We start from the raw sequence: 19,314 nt of genomic DNA on the forward strand, positions 1-19,314 counted from the left end.
TGCACACAGTTTCCTGTGATGGTTGGGTTTAGGAGTGTTTGTGTGTGTGTGTGAACTACAAATGAGGCTTTATTAAGGTTAAATATTTACTATATTAAATTATAACTAACTAAATTTACTATTTTTATATTATTAACTTTCATTTAAGGGGTAGCACTTATTGTGTATGTCAATAGTGTAATAATAGCTTTACTCATTCAACTTATCCCTCATTTAGCAAAAAATTAAAGAGCCCATATTATGGGTTTTTGAAAATTCCCCTCCATGTAGTGTGTAACACAGCTCTAAGTGAAGTGAAGTATCCAGCTAAGGCTTAAATCTGTAAGAGTACAGTGTTTAAAACAGTTGATTCATCTATAAATGAGTCGACTCATAGTGCTTCAAACGAGTCGCCTTGATACCGAGTCATTAGGTGTTTCGCCATGACGTACGAATGAAACCAAGTTATTTACGTGCACGCGCAAACCCGGGAGATTTCAAACCTGAGGCCCCGCCCTCTGACGCAGAAACCCAGACACACACCCACAAACACACGCACACAAACATGCCGGTCGATTGAAGTCACACTGCAGATGGATATTATATCGAGTCTGTACGCAAAGATGAAACCTCAGCATTATAACCAAGCAGTTGGAAACTACTGGAAACTTCTGAAAACTACATGCTACAAAGAATACTTCATCGGCGTTTGTTGAAGGAAGGATCAGTAAAGAGTAACTTACTGATGGACGTCAGGATGGGTTTCTTCCTCCATTTCTCAAGTGTAAGTACGTGCGATTAAAGTTGTTGCCTCGTTGACTCTGGCTTGCAAATGTATTTAGTTGTGATTTGTTACTTGTAACCGCGTGTACTGTATCAGGTTAACTGGCTATATTCTCTTATCGCGTGCAAAGTCACGTTAAAAACGCGACGTGTGCTGCTTTGTTTACGGAGCTCCGTGGACGAGGGTAGTGTGTGTGTGCGTGCGCTGTCATCCGAAGGTATGTGTGTGTGTTTGTGTGTGTGTTCGCACGCGTTGTCGCCCCGAGGTGTGTGTGTGTGTGCGCGGACGAGGCCAATGTGTGTGTGTGTGTGTGTGCGTGTGTGTGTGTGTGTGTGTGTGTGTGTGTGTGTGTGTTTGTGTCTGTGAAAAGAGCAGAGTGAGACAAGCTATGTGATCTCCTCGACAGTTTTTGGAGTTTTTGCTCAATAAAATAGTTAGTCGTCTGAATTTTCAAGTCCATCGACTGTAAGTTTACATTGACCCACTGGCAGCTAAAATCCACGCCTACACTATCGAGCGTGTATGAACTGTGATTACTTTTATATTGCTGATTAGCTGTTTGGCATTTCACTCTGACTGAAGGCAGTCGACCAATCGCAACAGGCTGTCATTGGTCCAATCAGCGCAGATTAGCTTCACGCTAAGGAGGTTTGGGAACAAATGAATCACTGGACGATTCATACAGGAGTCGCTGGGATAATTAGGTAAAAATAAATGCAGATTATAAGACCATGAAAGTGTTTTTTGACCTTGCATGCATATTAGACTGTTGTTGGGGACCCTTACAACCAAGATATGACCCTATTTCATGTATAATATGGGCTCTTTAAAATAAAATAATAATAATAAATAATAAGTAAATCTGAAATAATAAATCACATTTAAAAAATAAAAAATTTACTATAGGCTCCTGCTGCAAAAAAAAAACAATCAAATAAAGGAAAATAAAATGTTAAAATGCCATTTTTTTTATCAACTTAACCCAGTGCTTAAATTGAGCTGGATCTTGTCGGATCCTGTTCTGGGAATGTCTTATATTCGTGTTTTGTGTTCCGATATTTGTTTTAACTGATCTGATATTAACTTTTGCGTGGTAAAATACCTGCATGTGTGTGTGTGAGAAAGAGAGAGTGAATGAGTCCAAGTGAAAAGGCTTTTTTATGTTTACAATGACTCTCATTGGTGGGTGATTATTGTTTCTGTCTCAGTGAGCAACGAAAATAAATAATAAGATAAAGGCCTACATAAATAATATTTGTATTTTTAAAATGCCAGAGACAGTCAAGCATATATATATATATATATATATATATATATATATATATATATATATATATATATATATATATATATATATATATATATATATATTTTTTACAACCACGAGTAAATCTGAAAATGAGCCTGATCAAAAAAGATCTCAAGAACATAAAACTGTACGAATGGATCAGGATAGTGGAAAACAGAAGCAAAGCTCTCTCAAGTCAGCCAGAAAACATGACGGAAGAGGTAACTGTGGGCTCTTCTTGAAGATTAGACAGAATGAGTTATTTTCGATTGGCACAGTATGTCAGTGGTGTTAGTAAACTGGATACTGATGTTTCATACAATTTATATTTGTAGCTACAAGTTTGTTTGTTTGTTTGTTTGTTTTTTACCTATTTTTGACCCATAACATTTTATGGCACAAAATAATAATAGAATTTTTTATTTTTTTTTTTATTAAACGCTTAGTAATCTCAGGTTCTGGGAAAAACTAAAATTGTGTGGCGGATGTCAGTCGCAGTAACTCTACTTTCCTGGTTTTGTTGCGAAAATTATCCATTTACCAATTGAGCACTGACTTAAGCTTCAAGCAGAGTGAATTTTAGGTCAAATTTAAAATGCAAAATTTAACCTCAAATTGAAGGGCCTAAAGTTTGAGGTTTCCAACTAATAAACTGTACCTCTAAAATCTACTCTAAATGATAATAAAATGTATTATTATTACAATATGCATGTATTTAGATGTGGAGAGGTAAGGATTGCAACATTTATTGTATAGACTTACAGCAAACTCCTCAGGTGTCACTTTGAGCATGTCAAACACCACCGCGTCAAAGCTCTTTGCAGAGTCCAAGCTCCGTCCATCCAGGGACTCTGAACTACTGCTGTCCTGCAGACCCAGGAGAAAGGTTGTTAGGCAGGAAACAAAGTGTAAAAAAAAAACCTGGAAATAACATCAAAGGTGATGTTTCATACTCCTATAAAATCCATATGGACATGGAGCCATGGCCAATTGCACTCTTCCTGTGGACATTTAATCAGTTTAATTACCAATGTCATTTTGAATTATTTCATTCCATATGATTATTCAGCCCAGATGGTAAAAGGGGATCAGAATGCAGCCACATCACTTTATAAACAGGCAGTGTGCCAGTTTAGCCCATATCAGAATAAAAGCCAGACAAAAATAGACCACATAACAAAAGCCCATGAAGGAAAGATACAGTCACTATACGAAGAACTGTTTCTCCTCAGCAAATTATCCTGACAGATCCACTTTGAAGTTTCCCAAATCCATCCAGTGTAATATCCGCATTGATGAGAAATCTCAGTCTTATCTTCTCAGTGTCCTATCTGCTCTGTAGGCGTCCTTAATTGCTAGAAGATTTCTTCATGGCCTCATTTCAGGCCATTACCATTCAAAATGTAACTCTACCATTCCAACGCGAAGCTGATTATGTCAGAATGGACTAAAATCTCTGACATAGTTTCCAACATCTTGTTGAATCTTTTTCTATACTGTATCTAAAGTAGTTGGTGGATGTATAGTGAAGATCAAAATTGTGTATTCGTTATTTGCGGCTTGTCAAACAATTTACAGGGCATCAACTAGTCTCTCTCAGGACATCACTAGTCCCTCAAATGGCCCGTTTCCACTGAGTGGTACTTTTTAGGCACCCTTACAAAAGGCTACCAAACATGAGAAAGGGTACCAAAAGGTGGAGCTACATGCACAGCTAAATGCTGATTGGTTACAGAGATATGACACAAGCTCGTGTGGAGCTAGCCAGAATGAAAACAACGGAACAGCTATGTTTTAAATACACAGAAGAGACATTACTCCGTAATACTATATGCTTATAATAACGAGCCATGGATGACCCAGGCTCAAACAAACCTTGTCCTTGTCTTGATGTACAGACAAAAAGCCAAGAAGAACAAAATCTGTAGTGTCCTGTTGTTGTTTTACTAGGCCGTCTAAAAAAATCGGTTTTCGCTTTCTTTCGGAAGCTCGTGATCGTGTCTATATTTAATATAACGAACTTCTTGAGCTAATGAAAATAATGTGTGTGCGATTATTGAAGTGTCTCCGTCATTTGATCCTTTGAGAAAGAAAAGGACAAACACAAGAGTGAAGAGCGAACAAACAAAGGAAAAGCCCAACAAAACACACAAGCTAATTTTTTTAGCAACCTGAATCACGAACAAACTGCCATGTTTATCATCACCTTTTGGACTATTATGAGCTCGGAATGACAGAATTACTCTTTAACAAAGCTTACCTGTGCTGTTGAAGATTACAGACACATATGAGAGGTTTGCACTGACTGTGGGCTATGTTGCATGTTATTTATGAACCTAAATAAAGACTAAATGGATGCTGTGTGTAGTTTTTTCAGTAAATAGTAACATGTCAGAGACTGTATGGGGCTGTATGTGTTTATATATGTTGCATTTATTTATTTATTTTATATAATTGCAGACATTACAGTAGGCTTTCTCGCACTGTCATCGATCTGCGGTTATAATTAAATTATGTTTACAGAAAAGTTAGTAATAAACATTTATACACAAGTATTTATGTGTGTAAAGCATCTGTTTTGTGAGAAGTGCTTCTCATATGATATGTGAACGACCTGTAAAGCTTTACTGTAGACATTTATTCGAGAGAGAATGATGACAACTGAAACTTTCTGTCATACACCATGCTCACAGAAAGGGTACCCTTGGTAGTGGAAATGCAATAATAAAGGTGGTAGTGGAAATGCACCTGATAAAGGTGACCCGTACCGTACCGTGCCGTACAGTACGGTACTGTACCACTCAGTGGAAACGGGCCAAAAGATATCACTAGTCTCTCACAGACATTGCTATAGTCTATCAAAGATATCCCTAGTCTCTCACGGGACAATATTCTAAAAAAAATAGTCCCAAGACTCCCAATAGTGCCGTACGGACATCACTAGTACCTCACAGACATCACTAGTCCATTAAAGGTATCACTAGTCTCTCACAGGACATCACTAGCTCCTCAAAGATATCATTAGCCTCTCACAGGACATCACTAGTCCATTACAGACATCACTAGTCCCTAATAGTCCCTTACAGACATCACTAGTTTGTCACAGACATCCCTAGTCCATCAAAGGTATCACTAGTCTCTCACAGCACATCACTAGCTCCTCAAAGATATCATTAGCCTCTTACAGGACATCACTAGTCCCTCACAGACATCACTAGTCCCTAATAGTCCCTTAAAGACATCACTAGTTCGTCGCAGACATCACTAGTCCATCAAAGGTATCACTAGTCTCTCACAGGACATCACTAGCTCCTCAAAGATATCATTAGCCTCTCACAGGACATCACTAGTCCCTCACAGACATCACTAGTCCCTAATAGTCCCTTAAAGACATCACTAGTTCGTCGCAGACATCACTAGTCCATCAAAGGTATCACTAGTCTCTCACAGGACATCACTAGCTCCTCAAAGATATCATTAGCCTCTTACAGGACATCACTAGTCCCTCACAGACATCACTAGTCCCTAATAGTCCCTTAAAGACATCACTAGTTCGTCGCAGACATCACTAGTCCATCAAAGGTATCACTAGTCTCTCACAGGACATCACTAGCTCCTCAAAGATATCATTAGCCTCTCACAGGACATCACTAGTCCCTCACAGACATCACTAGTCCCTAATAGTCCCTTACAGACATCACTAGTTTGTCACAGACATCACTAGTCCATGAAAGGTATGGCTAGTGTCTCACAGGACTTCACTAGCTCCTCAAAGATATCACTAGTCTCTCACAGGACATCACTATTACCTCACAGACATCACTAGTCCCTGATATTCCTTTACAGACATCACTAGTTCCTTGCAGACATCACTAGTCCATCAAAGGTATCACTAGTCTCTCACAGAACATCCCTAGCTCCTCAAAGATATCACTAGTCTCTCACAAGAAATCACTAGTCCCTCACAGACATCACTAGTCCCTAATAGTTCCTAACAGACATCACTAGTTCCTCACAGACATCACTAGTCCATCAAAGATATAACTAGTCTCTCACAGGACATCACCAACCCCCCAAATATATCACTAGTCCCTCAAAGTCAGTGGTCTCAAACTCAATTCATGGAGGGCCACAGCTCTCCATAGTTTAGCTCCAAACACCTCCATGTCACACCTGCCCAATAGTCTCTAGTAGACTTGAATACCTTGACTAGTTGGATCAGCTGTGTTTGATTAGGTCACAGTCTCTCACAGACATCACTACCTCTTCAAAGAGATTCCTAATCCTTCACTGATATTACCAGTATCTCTCTCAAAATAAATAAATAAATAAATAAATAAAATAATTAAAGTAAATTACTACCCTCCAACAAAATTAATTATGGAAAATGATTTTGTGACCTTATAAATGGAAAGCCCTGTGACTGTATGCCACATCTACTGATTGTTTGGGTGATTTCCTGTTCACACAGCATGAAAATGACATTGCACTGTCTCACTAGAGTGGCGTCCTGTCAGTGTGCATGTGAACTGATTAGCAATGATGATCAAACAAACTGCTGTTACTCTCATCTGAGTGCCCTCAGCAAGTCAATATCGTGATAACTAGCACTGCGTTTACTCCACTTCACCCAGTTCAAACTCAACAGCGCCCCCTCTCAGTATTGGAGCAAACATACAGCTAATGGACTTGAGGTTACTGTGTGTGATATTGATCTAGTCAACATGAAGAAAAATGTGTTGGCAATACAACACAACACAGCCCCATTCAAGAAATATAAAAAAAACTAAATTTAAAAGTTAAATTTATTTTTAAAAACATTTTTATTAATGACTGATACACTTTTAAAGACAGATCTTTTGTGAGCACTACAATGAGTTATCTACACACAGACTTTTAATTTCAGCCAGCCAGCATCAGTGCTTCTGGTCAACTGTCTGTCCATTATAAAATTGCCATGCTTAAGGTTTTTATGTATATCAAAGTCAGTGATCTTCACTGCCTGATAGAAATACAATATTAAACGGGTCTCAGACCGGACAAGAAGCACTGCAGTAAATTCCATTTTGCCCTGCCATGTCTTTAAAATATGACCGTTTATTTTACCACAGTATTTTCAATAGGAGTTTCTGTGCTAGCCTGCTGTTACTGGTGGCGCTAGTGGTTACAGTGTCTTTCATCTCGTTTTTGCTTGAACAACTAAGTGAATGCTAAAGATTATTAAACTGAATGTATTGTAATTACATTTCAACATTAATGCTGTAAAATTAACCTTATGAAATTGAAAATAATCACATTAAGCTTTCACTGGAAGTTTATCATTGGCTGAAAAACACTAGCTGTGCAAACAGTATAGCCCATTGCTAATCAAAACAACATGTTGAACACATCTTCTCACATTAATTTATACATTTTTCAAACAATCTCTTCTCAACTAACCAGTTTGCATCCAAAGTGATATTTAGCTCAAATGAAGATAGATATGTAAATAAACATAGATGCTATAACCTGAGTGTTATATTTCGAACGTGCTTTCAATTATACTGTGTCACTTGCAATGCTTCATGGGATTGTAGTTATTTCCCTTAAAAAAGCCACTAAGTTTATAGTCTCATATTTTCATTTACTGACTTTCACATACTGCTTTGCTTCAATTACAGCATGTAATGTTATTCTATAACTTTATCGGTCTGGTTCTCATGAGAGCACCTGGAGATTTGCTTTGCCCTGCACATAATGTGATCCAAAAGATATAACTACTGAAGAAGTACATAAAACAAATAATAAAATTAATAATAATAATATATTTTCCTTTAGCTTAGTCTCTTTATTTATCAAGGGGCGCCAAAGCAGAATGAACCACCAACTTATTCAGCATATGTTTTACACAGCGGATGCTTTCAGCTGCAACCCAGCACTGGGAAACCCATGCACTCCTACAATAACACGTATACATGACGAACAATTTAGTTAACTCAATTCACCTATAGCAGATGTCTTTGGACTTATGGGGGAAACTGGAGCACCTGAAGAAAACCCACACCAACACAAAGAGAACATGCAAACTCCGCACAGAAATGCCAACTGACCCAGCCGGGACTCAAACCAGCGACCTTCTTGCTGTGAGGTGACAGAGTTAACCACTGAGCCACCGTTTCATCCAATAATAATAATATTAATAATAACTATAATAATAATTATTTTTATTATTTTTATTATTATTATTATTATTATTATTATTATTATTATAACAGAGCAAGGAAAATATTTTGGCTAGAATAAAAGCAGTTTTTAATTTTTTTAACCATTTTAAGAACAAAATTATTAGAATCTTTAAGCTATTTTTTTCCAATAGTCTCCAGAACAAACCATCATTATACTATAACTTGCCTTATTACCCTAACCAGCCTAGTTAACCTAACTAACCTAGTTAAGCCTTTAAATGTCACTTTAAGCTTTATAGAAATATTATTTACGGTCATCATGGCAAAGATAAAATAAATCAGATACTAGAAATTAGTTATTAAAACTATTATGATTAAAAATGTGTGGGGAAAATATCTTATCTCTGTAAACAGAAAATCTGGGAAAATAAACAGGGAGTCTAATAATTCTGACTTCAACTATATATAAACTCTGATTTATATGTGTTGAGTACCTGTGTGTTGCGAGAGGTGATGCTGACGCTGGCAGGGAGTCCATTCCTCCTGTACATGCTCTCAGCCAGAAGAGAAGACCCAGATCACAGCCAACCTCAGCTGCTCACCGCCACACACAACCTCTCAGCCATCCCTGAAAGTGAAACACACATATAGACACACATTTCATTTTATTTTATGTCCAACTGGGAATATTTGAAATAGATTGAAATTACTTTTTTATATTTATATTACCATACTGTAATTATGGCTTAACACTTTATTTTATGAACTAGTCTTATTATGAGCAATGCATAATTTAGCCAGTAGAGGGAGGTGTGCGCCATAAAGGCAGCCTTTTTCCGCCCTCAGCATGACTCCTGCATCTGCCCTACTTTCATCCAGCCAGCCATTCCATCTTAAAATGATATGACATATCATAAGGAGAGTGTCAAAGTGTACATATTGAGCAATGAAAACTGTAATGAAACCGTAAAAGGAAGCAGCAGTAATAAAATGACAACAATAAAATAACACAATCATATTACGATAGTACAGAAATCATAAAACTGATTTGTACACATAACACTTTTTAGTGTAACGTATGGATTTGCATACCCATTTTGATTGGCCAGATCTTTCACATGGCTAATATCTGCATGGCAGTGCTGGTGAAGTCCATCCCAAGCAGTGGTTCTTTAGTGATACTGAAAAAAGAAAGAGAACGATTATAAGCTCAATTACAAAGATTACAAGCTCAATAACCTAGACATTTAAGATTAAAACACAAAGCATTTATCAGGGAGTACTAACAAATCATCAATGCTGATCTCTGTGTTTGCATGAGGATGTTTAATATACAGAAAAAAGGATTTAAATTAGTATAGGCTACTATACTACTACTATTGTTTTATTATTATTACTAATTTATTTATGTCAATGTACACAACCTGACAAAAGTCTTATCACCTATCCAAGTTTTTGGAACAACAAATAATAATTTCTAGTTAATCATTTGGACTCCAAGAGTTCATCAAGATTCTTTAGATTCATCTTCAATGCCTCATAATTTTACCCCAGACATGCTCAATAATGTTTATATCTGGTGACTGGGCTGGCCAATCCTGGAGCACCTTGACCTTCTTGGCTTTCAGGAACTTTGATGTGGAGGCTTAAGCATGCGAAGATCCGTTATCCTCCTGAGGAATTTTTCCCTCTTCTGTGGTTTGTAATGTAATGGGCGGCACAAATGTCTTGATACCTCAGGCTGCTGATGTTGCCATCCACTCTACAGATCTCTCATACACCCTCTAACTGAATATAACCCCAAACCATGATTTTTCCTTCACCAAACTTGACCGACTTCTGTCAGAATCTTGGACCCATGCAGGCTCCAATAGTTCTTCTGCGGTATTTGTAATGATTGGGATGCAGTTCAACGGTTGATTCATTGGAACTAGATGTCAAGTTTTATTTGTTGCTCTTACAACTGGGATCGATGACAAGGCTCAGGTACTGTATGTATGCAAGTCACAATTGCAAGCATGGATAAAACACTGTACTACACAGCTAAATGGAGCAGCCAGAGGTGTGGATACTGTTTACCTGAGAGCAGTAGCAGCATTTAACTAGTGTAATCGAGTGTGAAGTATTCAGTCAATACTGCTAACACTCATGTTTTCTGCCCACAGGCAAGTTTGCATTTGCTTGTTTGGCTGTATTTGTCCATATGGCTTGCTCATGAATGCGTAATTGCATTAAAGTAGGCATACTGTATATTGGGGTTACAAATATTGATTTGTGTTTTGTGTATTTAATAACGCAGTACCAATGCAAAATTCATTCATTCATTTTCCTCCAGCTTAGTCCCTTAATTCACAGAGGAATTATTCAGCATATGTCTCACACAGTAAATGCCCTTGCAGCTGCAACCCATGTTCTGGGAAACATCCATACACACTCATTCGAACACATACACTACGGCCAACTTAGTTACAATTCATCCATAGCGCAAGTCTTTGGACTGTGGGGGAAACTGGAGCACCTGGAGGAAACCCACGTCAACATGGGAAGAACATGCAAACTACACAAAGAAAAGCCAACTGAGCCGAGACTCGAACCAGTGACTTCTTGCTGTGAGTCGACAGTGCTAACCACTGAGCCAAGTGTCACCCACAATTCAAAGTATTTGTACAAATTAAAATAACTATTGCATTTGTAAAATATGATTCATTTCTGTGACTCAAGGCTGAATTCTCTAAGCATTAAATCTTCGGTGTCACAGGATGAAAATGATTATCATTTATACAATTCATTATAGCTGTTTTATTGACCATTTTGACTATTATTAATGTTTACAGATTATTTAAATGAACATAGTTTAAAAGACAGAGCTGTTACAAGCCATTGTACCACAGTAACCAGACACAAACTGTAACTACAACAAAACCATAAGACGGCATCAGCTAAACAATAACCTACAAAACATTCCAGACTGCCATGCAGGTAAGTTAAGATTCTCTGTCAAATAAATAGTCAACATATTACTACATTTGTCTTGAAGAAGGTCCAAATTGACTACTTTATCTGATCCACCACTACTCTGCTCATATGTCTCTTAGGTCTTGTTTGTGTAATTCCAGTTTGTTATATTTGACTTCATGTACTGTATGTTTGTTTATCTTTTTGTTGCATTTCTTGTAAAGTGTCCTTGAGCTCTGGAAAGGCGCTATATAAATAAAAATTATTATTATTATTATTATTATTATTATTATTATTATTATTAATTTGAAATAAATAAATAATATTGCATTTACTATATCAAAATATCTCTATATTAGTAGCAAATCAGTAAACAAATCAAAAACAGATAATATATAATGACTGAATGTGAGGAAAAAGTTTTGATTGTTAAACTGATTTTTACCATGATATTACTGCATATAACTCTTTATATTAATAATATAAAAAGCAATATAGACAACAATAATTATACCAACAAAAGTATAATATATTAGAAATCTTGCTTCAAACATTGTTAACAATGTTAACCACACTTAAATAAACAAATTTAATGATATGCCTTTAAATTTTTAGAGCAAGGTAGGTATATCTTTTTAGCAGATTGATCTCTTCCATGATTGCTCAAAAAATAGACCAAATATAAGAAACCTGCTTATTTATTACTAATTTTGATGATTTTGATTTTGCAACTTTAGCTTTAGAGTGGTCTCTCACAGGGTGTGTGTGTGTGCGCGTGTGTGTGTGTGTGTGTGTGTGTGTGTGTGTGACCCCATTGGCTAAGGTTGCATAATCTATTTTCGAGAAAAAGAGCTTCAAATTTGTATTGCTAAGATATAAAATGTCTGTTTATTAAACAGCAGATAAAATATCAAAGGTTTAAGATACAATACTATATTTATATTTAGAACATGATTAATACTGAAATTCAAATTAACAATTTTCAACACAGCGTTTCATTAAATTAAGATAACAATATATTGGAGGTTTGCTATCTAAACACTGATGTCAACCATTTCTGGGATTACGTTGGGTACTTGACTGTTCTCTCTGTTTTTTTTCCCACAGTTAGACACCACAAAAATATTAAAAACAATTTGATAGCGAGTCTCTGGAATGGCAGGTAAGCTGCAGCTTTAGTCGGCTTTCACTTTTTGTTTAGATTTTTTCGCTTTATTACTGGTTGACTTTGTTTTAAAGCTCAACATGTGTCAAGGTAACTTGCTTCTTTTCATCTAATTTAAGTGCTGATACACTACAAAATAGGCGGTTCATTCCGCTGTGGCGACCCGATCCCTGATAAATCAGGGACTAAGCCAAAGAAAAATTCATAATTGAACACCACAATATATTTTGGTTAGATGGCTATTGATCCTGTGCTTGGATGAATTCCCTCTTATTCAGGTCAGCAGTTATGAAGTGTTAGGAACAGATAGTGGATTGTTTAACAGCTAATAAGATACAAATCTCTGTGAAGAAATTACGACATAATAGCCTATAGTGGATTATTTTTGAGAGGAAGATGAGGAAGACACATTACTGGAGGAAGCAGTGGAGGAATTTTAAGGAAAGTTTTTCTCATTATGTTTTTTTTTTTTGATAATTATATGTTTAACGCAATTGTCTGCATATACAGCCAATGCTAACACATGAAGAAAAAATGGCCTACCTCTGTCATTATTAAAGATACATTATCAAGGTTTTATTTTAACAGAATGTGAAATCATTTATTCTGTGTTGAACAATTTATTTCTAAAGCAAAGAACAACAAAAATTACCTAGCATGGTTAGACATTGGACGATTACTGTTTTTAAGGTATACTGTGGTTTGGAAAAGTCAGGGTTTTAAAACTGACAAAATGTTTTGTTAAACCATTCCTAAGGTATGTGTTTTAATTATTATCATTATTTTATTTTTTAACATTTATAGGAGAACAGTATCTGAAGCAGAAAAGATATCCAAAGAAGCCGTTTTTAAATCTGTGTTTTTGAAACTAACGAAGACAGCAGAAGTCAAAGATTAATTTAAATTATTCAGCCTGACTTATTTACTGTTCCAAAACATTTTGATTGCTTCTCAAAATAAAATATAGTGTTCTAAGAGTTTTTTTCCACAAACATTTAAAAGGAATATATTTGTAAGCATTAATCACAATACCGTTAAACCGTGATATTTTTATCCAATATTTTTATCATACCATCAGAATCATATACCACCGGCCCAAGCTGGGGTTTTCACAGAGGGAGTCTATAGTAAATACATGTTATTTATTTATTTATTACAATTATTCCTTAAGAAATACAAATTCTCTGTAATAATCCTTCTGAACAGATTCTGACTGCAACATTGATTTTCTGTCTTATACAACAATATTAAGAAAAAACTACAATTAAAAGCATCTAGATTCTACCTACAGTAGCGCCCACAAAACTAACAAACTAGACTCAAGACTCAAGCTAACAAAAAAGATCCAGAGAACCCACTTTATAATAGGTGGCCTTAACTAATATGTACTAACACTGAACTTAATAATTTGTTACAATGTACTTCTATTGTGTAAATACATGTTTTTTATATTATACACATTATTGATTAAATAAATGCATTTAATTCCTTATTCGTTGTAATTAATTCAGATGATTACATTTGTAATTACACTACTGACTACATTTTAACTTTTAAAAATTTTCAGCCCGCAACCCCGAAAATAACAATGCCAGTGACTCGCGACCCCAAATTTCCTCTTAGGTATTTATAAACATGCAAACATAGTTCGTTAAACAATAGGCCTATATAAACATAAACATATTGACAACACAAAAAGTGCAACAGTCTAAAACCATATAATTTTTAATAGTCATCTATTCATGTGTGTAATTTAATATTAACTACAACTAATGAGACTGGTGGGCACAATGTTTTCAGCACAAGTTCATTTTTGGTTTAATTTTGGAGACCGCCACTCAGATATAATTCTCAATATTCAGTTGTGGCCTGTATTTATTTTTAATGTATTGGGTTGCCATAAAGGTATCAGAAAGTTTAACCTGGTGCTATAAAAAGATTCTGCTACATCTGACACTATTGCTGTGTTGTTAATCTACTGTGAACACAGCATTCCAATGAAAATAAATAAAGCAATATAACTAACTAACTAACTAACTAAATAAATAAATAAATAAATAAATAAATAAATAAATAAATAAATAAATAAATAAATAAATAAAAGCTGATTGCTGATGGTTGATATTTTTTATTAAAAACTACAATTTTTTTAACTTCTCTGGGTTATTGCTAAAATATTGTAATTCTAATAGTTTAATAAAATTTTTTTGACTTTTAAAAATCATCAAGCGACCCCCTGTCATTGTCCCAAGACCCCCCCAACCCACCCCCCTCCCCCAGAGGGTGCCGACCCCCACTTTGGGAAAGACATAGACCATCCCTTCCGTTATAACACACCTTTAAACCTATCCATACCATCAAACCTGTCCCTAACCCTACCTGTATCCCAATTCAAAAGCACCAGAAGTGTTTCCCATATATTATAAACATTAAGTGAATAGTAGTTAAGGAATACCAAAAAAAATTGAACCACTTCAGATCTCACTTCAGACAAACGTTTCTTAACACACAGAGACAATGCGGGTTCCAGTGAAGACGGAGTACAGGCTGGGTGAGCAGACTGAGCAGCGCCTCAGGGAAATGGGTGCCCGCTGTGTGATGGAAACATCAGATGTGGAGTACTACTACGACACCAGCAGCTTTCAACTGGCTTCAACACAGACCTGGTTGTTTCAGCATAACGGTCAATGGGGACTAATGCTTGCAGAAGAACAAGAGACCAATCACCCTCAGTCAGACGACAACCAAATGTCTAAATCAACTACCTCATCACCTGAAGAAAGATCAGAAACAAGTGCTCCAAAGGAAATGTCTAAAACATCCTCTGATACGTCTCTGAGATACACAGAACTGAGAGATACAAGCACCATCATGTCACATCTATCAAAGTGTCTCCAGCTTCCTCTGACCCTCAACGAAATGCAGAATATGACCATGAAAAGCTTCTTAAATATGGCCCAGATCCAGATGTTTGACAGCTGGACCAGGACCAGCACAATGAGGTATTCTCTGCCTGGTGGCTTCTCGCTGGTGGTGGAGAGAAACTACAGAATTCCCACTGAAACTCCTTCTGCATTTTTGATGATGAATGCTGAAGTGCTCAGCATAAGCAGTGAACTGGAAAAGATGGACCGCCTGCGCAAGAGTCTAAGCTTATACACAAAGGCGAACTCAGATGAATGATTGCAAATTACTGTTGAAGCCACAGCCTAGAATGTTTGTGCATTTTCCCTGACATGAGCTATATGAGGTTTGGTAGATGGGGAAAAGGGTCATCAAGAAATCCGAATTGGCATTATTAACATTGTCAACTTACATTCCTATTTTTAAGGTGAACAATTAATTTATGTTGATTCACAGGAAAAAAAAACAATTATTTCTGCTTTGCAATGCATTTAGTTTGTAATGATGTTTATATGACAGTTTGGCTTTTAATGACTATTCCCAAACTCCTAGGTGTGCTGTGAGTGAGAGATAGACAGAAAAAAACGCATTTTAAAAATGTTACAGTACCCAAAGTTAATTAAAAATCCAGATTTTGCATACTTGCATAGATAATGCTATCTTCTTTTTTACTTTGAAAAAAAAAATAATAATCAAACAGAAACAAAAGTTTCAACGTATCAGTTCAGTTTCAACCGCCAACTGAGCCGAGGTTCGAACCAGCGACCTTCTTGCTGAGGCGACAGCACTACCTACTGCGCCACTTTTTTTTTTTTTATCCGACATTTTAAAAGAATATATTTTACAGCACCGGTCCATACTTGCAACTTTCTAAAACTTGCTTTGTTCATTTAAAGCTTTGTCTTCAGTGAGCTAATGAAAAACTGAATCAAATTAAAATGTGTATATAATTATTAACGTATGCGATAAATGAGATAATGTATCTTGTTATTACAAATAAACCCCGCCTTAACAAACATAAACTCCTGATCAGATTTTTACTCTGCATACCAGATATTACACCTATAGCTAGGCCAGGCCAAATGTACAGACTTTTTTTGCTATTTTTGCACAGAATTTTGTAAAAAATCTACAGATTTTTGAAGAATGATTTTGGGAGTATCATAACTAAACACTTAATATGTTAAAACGTAAAACTTTTATTTAATGTTTACATTGTAAGTTCGGTAAACAAGTCTCTCATATAATATACAGTATCCACTAAAAGATATACTTTACAAACTGTATTGTAATCAAATCATACACTTTTAAACCCAAAAAGTTAAGGTAACTTTTGAGGAAACCGATTGCAACAAACCATTTAGGTTCAAAAACTAATCCAAATGATTACTGTAAACTTCATTTGAGTAAATGAAGCAATTTGAGCACAGTAAAACCCAATAAATGAAGAGAACTCAAACCATGTGAGTACTGTACAACTCAATAAGCTAAGTCAACTCAAACTGTTTGAGGAAACAGACTGCAACAAACCATTTGAGCTAAAAACTGTATGAGTACTGTGAGCTTACTCTATTTAAGTTAAAATCATAAGGTATTTAATTAACTCATTACCTTCAAAACCCTGAGTTCAAAACACTTTTCAATTGAGTAGAATTAACTTTGAGTAAATTTTGAGTTACCTACTCTCATTTCATTTAATAAAGTTGACTGTTGGGTTACAGTGTATAAACATTTTCATATAAAGCAATATAATTACTGAAATTCATTGTAAAAACTGGTTAAATATAATTGTACACGCATTTACACAAGTAAATAAACTCAATGATGGGCTAAAAATCTGTGGAAATCTGCAGGTTTCTGTGCACGCAGATCTCGTGCGGGCTTATCTATAGCTCAGCATATACAACTGCAAAGTGTTATCAACAGCATTATTTATTGAGTTACTAAAACATTTTTTCCTAAACCAAACAACTCCAAAATAGCTGACATAAGTGGAGAAAGTGATGTGAAAAAAAATAGATTAAAACTACTAAAATTGTACTTGGTAACAGTTTAGTTCCCTAAAGTCTCTCAGGTGTGATTTTGGCCCATTTCATTTCTAAGACACAGATTCAGCCGAAGCACACACTGCTGAGACAACTATAGTTTCTATGGCAACCGAAAGAGCTGTAATGTGCTCATATTTTTTATATATTGTACACACAAGGCCAGAGCAGTCTGCAGGCAACAATCTGCCACATTGGATGTCCAACATGTTCAACATTGGCAGTGCTTATCAGACTCCAGAGGACCTGCAGTATTTTTCATCTACCAACAAATGTATTGATCTCGACATTTTCCCACATTTACCTTATTTGACACATTCTTTTATTGGAAGTGACTTACAGTGTATTCAAGGTAAAGGTTTCATCAATAACTGTTCTATGGGATTCTGAACCTGTAACCTATGGGCCCCTCCAGTGGAGCTACAGAAACCTTGCAGTGTAAAACAAACAGAAACAATAACAGATTTTCTGATCATCTCTTGCAAACAGCAGATTCCACGGAGGCGTAACGCAACAAAACAACACAATATAGTGTAGCAGATTATTTGGCTTCACTGCCCACACTTGAAGGTTTGCCATCAAGTCTAAACATTCAATATGGAAGCGCCACACTGAAACTGAAGAAACAATGAGATAACATAATTAGAAAGAGCACATCTACTTGAAAATTTTAACTTTACTGTAAAAATGCTGGGTTCTAGAGCTGCACGATTCTGGCTAAAATGAGAATTACATTTCTTTTTTTTTTTTTTTTGTTTGTTTAAAATCAAGATCAACATTTTTTCAGAATACTGTAGATGTAAAATAAATGTTAATACACGAATAGGAGGTTCAGAATAGGTTCTCTTTTGGGAGATAGTATCTTCAGTTATTGTGCACTTTGATCATTGAAATATTACATAATTTTTTGCATTTACAAACTGCTACATTATACACATCACAAAAGATAATATCTAAAACGATTAACTATTAACAAACCCTTGTTTTTTAAAAAAGAATGTTTTACCATTTTTTACAGTTAATATGGCATATCAGGACAAACTGTCTTTGATCCTCAAAGCTTTACATACTTCACTTACGACTATTTGTTTAACCTGAAATTCTCTTCTACTAGCAAGTTATTTCTGTAGTGCAATTGTTTTTAACCATAAGGCCAGAACCCATTAAGGTACTCAGAAAACTTGCAACGGGTCCATAGCTTTTTGCAGTACAGTTCACATCATTTATTAACAAATACTTGCAGTTTATTTTAATAATAAAAGTTGAAAACAAGCAGATTTATTAAAATCACAGCTGAAACAGAAGACACATTCTCTTAGTTTATATACAGTTGGGGATATCTGAATATTGTGTTGGACAATGAAGAGCCCTGAAGTCAACATACTGTAGCAGCGAATGTTGAATGTGAATGTACATGTTATTACTAAAGTTCAAAAAGTCTAAACAAAAACACGTTAAGACATGTGCCACAAAAAACTTTGTCCAACATGTTAAGTAAAAATAAAAGATCAACTGACTATACAGTGCTCAGCATAAATAAGGACACCCCATTTAAAAAATTTATATTTTTAGCCATATATCAGTGAATATAGGTCATATATTTTGGTCAATTTGAATAAAAATCTATTAAACTAGATTATTTATTTTAAAATACTTATTAAACTATAATCATTAAAATAAAAGTTGAATTACTTTTAAATTAACATCTTTAGAAATAGAAAGATAATACATGTAAATGTAATAATAATAATAATAATAATAAAAGGAAATTAACTACATTCTATGTATGTTTGCTTTACATGAATTTTCTTTTTTAAATTGTTTTTAATATTTTTTTCTTAACATACATTTGGCCTACTAATTTTTGGACTATTATTAGTAGTCTAATCTATATATGCACAAATTTTATATTTTAAAGCATCCTATAGAAAATATTAAGAAAAAATCATTTAAAATAGAGATCTGTGAGGTATGTACTCATTTATGCAGAGCACTATATATTTATAGTAATATATATAGTTCATATATGT

The 19,314-nt window shown here is 35.3% G+C and overlaps 2 protein-coding genes across 3 annotated transcripts in view; one reads left to right on the forward strand and one right to left on the reverse strand.

The window, feature by feature from the left end:
- ralgps1 (Ral GEF with PH domain and SH3 binding motif 1) overlaps positions 1-19,314 on the reverse strand; it is a 191,336-nt gene that overhangs the window by 170,494 nt on the left and 1,528 nt on the right. The window contains 3 exon segments of the mRNA NM_001100146.1: positions 2,814-2,918; positions 8,710-8,843; positions 9,308-9,396. Of these exon segments, the coding sequence (NP_001093616.1) occupies positions 2,814-2,918; positions 8,710-8,766 (162 nt within the window). The 5' untranslated portion in view covers positions 8,767-8,843; positions 9,308-9,396.
- On the forward strand, positions 11,137-17,064 carry si:dkey-191c17.2. Of its 2 annotated transcripts, XM_087262574.1 has the most exons (3): positions 11,137-11,194; positions 12,278-12,332; positions 14,848-17,064. In XM_087262574.1, exons 2-3 carry the CDS (start codon positions 12,326-12,328, stop codon positions 15,516-15,518), a joined length of 678 nt encoding a protein of 225 aa, XP_087118700.1. In that variant the 5' UTR covers positions 11,137-11,194; positions 12,278-12,325; the 3' UTR covers positions 15,519-17,064.

The sequence above is a fragment of the Danio rerio genome, chromosome 8 (assembly GCF_052040795.2).
Source record: "Danio rerio strain M-AB ecotype USA chromosome 8, GRCz13ab, whole genome shotgun sequence".
Lineage (NCBI taxonomy): Eukaryota > Metazoa > Chordata > Actinopteri > Cypriniformes > Danionidae > Danio > Danio rerio.